This window comes from Salmo salar, chromosome 15 (assembly GCF_965601325.2).
Source record: "Salmo salar chromosome 15, fSalSal1, whole genome shotgun sequence".
Lineage (NCBI taxonomy): Eukaryota > Metazoa > Chordata > Actinopteri > Salmoniformes > Salmonidae > Salmo > Salmo salar.
Window position 1 is genome coordinate 63588070 of NC_138305.1, and position 3296 is coordinate 63591365.

The window sequence follows — 3296 nt, forward strand, 5'->3', positions numbered from 1 at the left end:
TGAACTTGGACGCATTACCGTGTTGTCATAACAGTTTTAGATATGTGTCTTTTGTGAGGTTTTGTTTTTACCCTGCAGTTATTAAGTTGCCCAAGTTTCAGCACCATGGATGGCTCCTACTTTGCTGTCCACCCATACAGAAGCCTAATATAGCATCATACGTCAGTGTACAAAACATTAGGAACACCTTCCTAATATTGACTTGCACCCCCTTTTGCCCACAGAACAGCCTCAATTTGTCGGTGTTGAAAGCCTTCCATAGGGATGCTACCCAATGTTGACTCCAATGCTTCCCACAGTTGGCTGGATGTCCTTTGGGTGGTGGACCATTCTTGATATTCATGTAAAACTGTTGAGCATGAAAGCGTGGCAGCGTTGCTGTTCTTGACACACTCAAACCAGTATGCCTGGCACCTATACCCCGCTCAAAGGCATTTAAATATTTTGTCGTGCTCATTCAACCTCTGAATGGTACACATACACAATCCATGTCTCAATCGTCTCAAGGCTTAAAAAATATTATTTAACCTGCCTCCTCCCCTTCATCATCACTGGTTGAAGTGGATTTAAGAGGTGACATCAATAAGGGATCATAGCTTTCACCTGGATTCACCTGTTCAGTCTATGTCATGGAAAGAGCAGGTGTTCCTAATGTTTGTACACTCAGTGTATATTTCAAATAAATAGCTAAGAAAATAGCTACACAGACTATTTGAGTTAACTCTGGATAATGCAGAGACAGAGTCAAATGAAATTCTACACAAGATGAAGAATTCCAGGTTAATGTTCATGAACCTCAAATTGATACTTACAATGCAGATTTCTTAACCTCCAGGGTCAATTTTCAGACTCAAAAGTTGACAGTTACCCTGTGGATAATGCAGAGACAGAGACTCAGTGAAACTATTCCACACAAGATGAAGAACAAGGGGTTAATGTTCAGGAACTAACTAACTAAATTATACAAAAGACTAACTTACATTGGCTGTGGTCTGTCCAAAGGCAGTTGAGGCTCCAGACCAACTACCTTTTTAACTAGAAATAATCTAGCTAGTTAGCCAGTTCTAGCTAAATTGCTCTCAGAGAAACCCAACACTCACTGCAAGCAACATTTAACATGAACTAGCTCGCTTTGGCAATTCAATTATATCCAACATATACAGTACATGATGTGGTGGCAAGCTAAAACAGCTAGCTAAATTCAAAGGGTGCGTTTGTAAATTCCCTCTGGCTATCTACTCCGATTTCAGAGTGTACCAGAGCGGTGCAGGTCATGTTCTTCTTCACTCTGGTAAACACACACTATATCAAATAAAATCTAAGTTTATTTGTCACATGCACAGGATACAGAAGTGTAAATGGAACAGTGAAATGGGTACTTGCATAGTTGAGTCTTTTGTTTAGACATGTAGCTAGCTAGCTAACTAAACAATGAACCATAATCCCAACTCATAATGTTACTACCTGAATCTGCTGGTAGCTAAAGGTAACCAACTATGGTTACCGTTCAATGTTAGCTAGCTATAAATAGCAATGCAAATGGCTCTGAGATACGAATAATATTACTACACAGATCATACATGTAACGTTAGCTAGTGAGCCAGACAGTTAACGTTAGCTAGCTAGCTAACAGTACGCTTTAACTTGCAATGAAAATTACTTTGACAACATTTGAAACGTATAATATCAAGAAATTTAGCTAGCTAAACTATCTTACCCGTATACATGGATGAACGCTTCTCCCTCTCTGTCATGGTTACTATGGTTTCCCTTAGTTAAACTTAACCACAATCTCTCTATCTCATTCTCTCTTCAGGAGTGGAAAGCAGACATGTGCGCAGACATGAACAAGACTTTCCTGTGTAACGACACCGCAATGACGGTTGTGGTGGCTGGAGAGGCTCTCCCGTGGATGGAGACCGACTTTCCAGAGCGCAATGTCAGCCTGGGGCTCTCCACCGTCCCTCTGGACTTCCCCATTAACCCGTGGGACATCATGCTTTGCATGGCGGGCACTGTCATCGCCTGTGAGAACGCCATCGTGGTGGCTATCATCTTCTATACACCCACCCTGCGCACCCCCATGTTCGTGCTCGTAGGAAGCCTAGCCACAGCGGATTTACTGGCAGGCATGGGATTAATCCTCAACTTCGTGTTCCAGTACGTCCTCTCCTCAGAGACTATCAGCCTTATTACTGTTGGGTTCCTAGTGGCCTCCTTCACGGCGTCCATAAGTAGCCTGCTGGCTATAACAGTGGACCGGTATTTCTCTTTATACAATGCACTGACTTACTTCTCAGAGAAGACGCTCCACTACGTGCACCTGATGCTGGTGAGCACATGGGGCGTGTCTCTGTGCCTGGGCCTGCTGCCTGTGCTAGGCTGGAACTGCCTGGACGACCCAAGCTTGTGTAGCATCGTGCGCCCACTCACTCGCAGCAATGTAACATTGTTGGCGGTCTCTTTCTTCATCATCTTCATACTCATGCTGACCCTCTACTTCAAGATCTGCAAGATCGTGTGCCGCCACGCGCACCAGATCGCTCTTCAACAGCACTTCTTCACCACATCGCACTACGTGGCCACCAAGAAGGGTGTGGCCACGCTCGCCATCATCCTAGGCACCTTCGGCTCGAGCTGGCTACCCTTCGCCATCTACTGCCTGGTGGGAGAGCGCGAATACCCGTCGGTATACACGTATGCCACGCTGCTTCCGGCCACCTACAACTCCATGATCAACCCAATCATCTACGCCTACCGTAATGCCGAGATCCAGCACTCGCTCTACGTCTTCTTCTGTGGCTGCTTTCAGAGCAACGTAGCCACCCACTCCAGGTCACCCAGTGAAGTTTAGAGGGGTGCTGAGTGAACGTATGTGTGTGTACGTGTGCATGTTGACAACCGACAATTCGCTTTCAGTTGACCGTTAAATCCTTTAAACAAAATGTATGTCTAACAAGCATCTGCACTTTATTGCGACTGAAGACAAGGACACAGTCCGTCTGAAATGCTGTGAACAACAGCTTTTGTAAAGAAAAAAAATACGGCATTATGTATTTATATGAGCAAAGAATTAAAAAAACTAGCACTTTATTGAATGTATTTGAAATGCCAAAGCAGTATTGCATCGGCCTATATATGTTGGAGTTATTGGCTACTTTGTATTTGTCAGTACTGTGGGTCATTTTTGATTTTGTTAAGTTGTTTATTTGATTGTACATTTTATACGAGATGAGTATATGAATAAAATTAGAAAATAAGTTTGCGCCTCGTGTTTGACTGCCACATTTTTCTCT

General features: G+C 43.8%; 1 protein-coding gene across 1 annotated transcript; it reads left to right on the forward strand.

The window, feature by feature from the left end:
• Nucleotides 1–1821: 1821 nt before the first annotated feature.
• On the forward strand, nucleotides 1822–3081 carry LOC106571835 (G-protein coupled receptor 6-like). Its single transcript, XM_014145304.3, has one exon. The coding sequence runs from the start codon at nucleotides 1832–1834 to the stop codon at nucleotides 2852–2854; it is 1023 nt and encodes a 340-aa protein (XP_014000779.3). The 5' UTR covers nucleotides 1822–1831; the 3' UTR covers nucleotides 2855–3081.
• The last annotated feature ends 215 nt before the right edge of the window (nucleotides 3082–3296 follow it).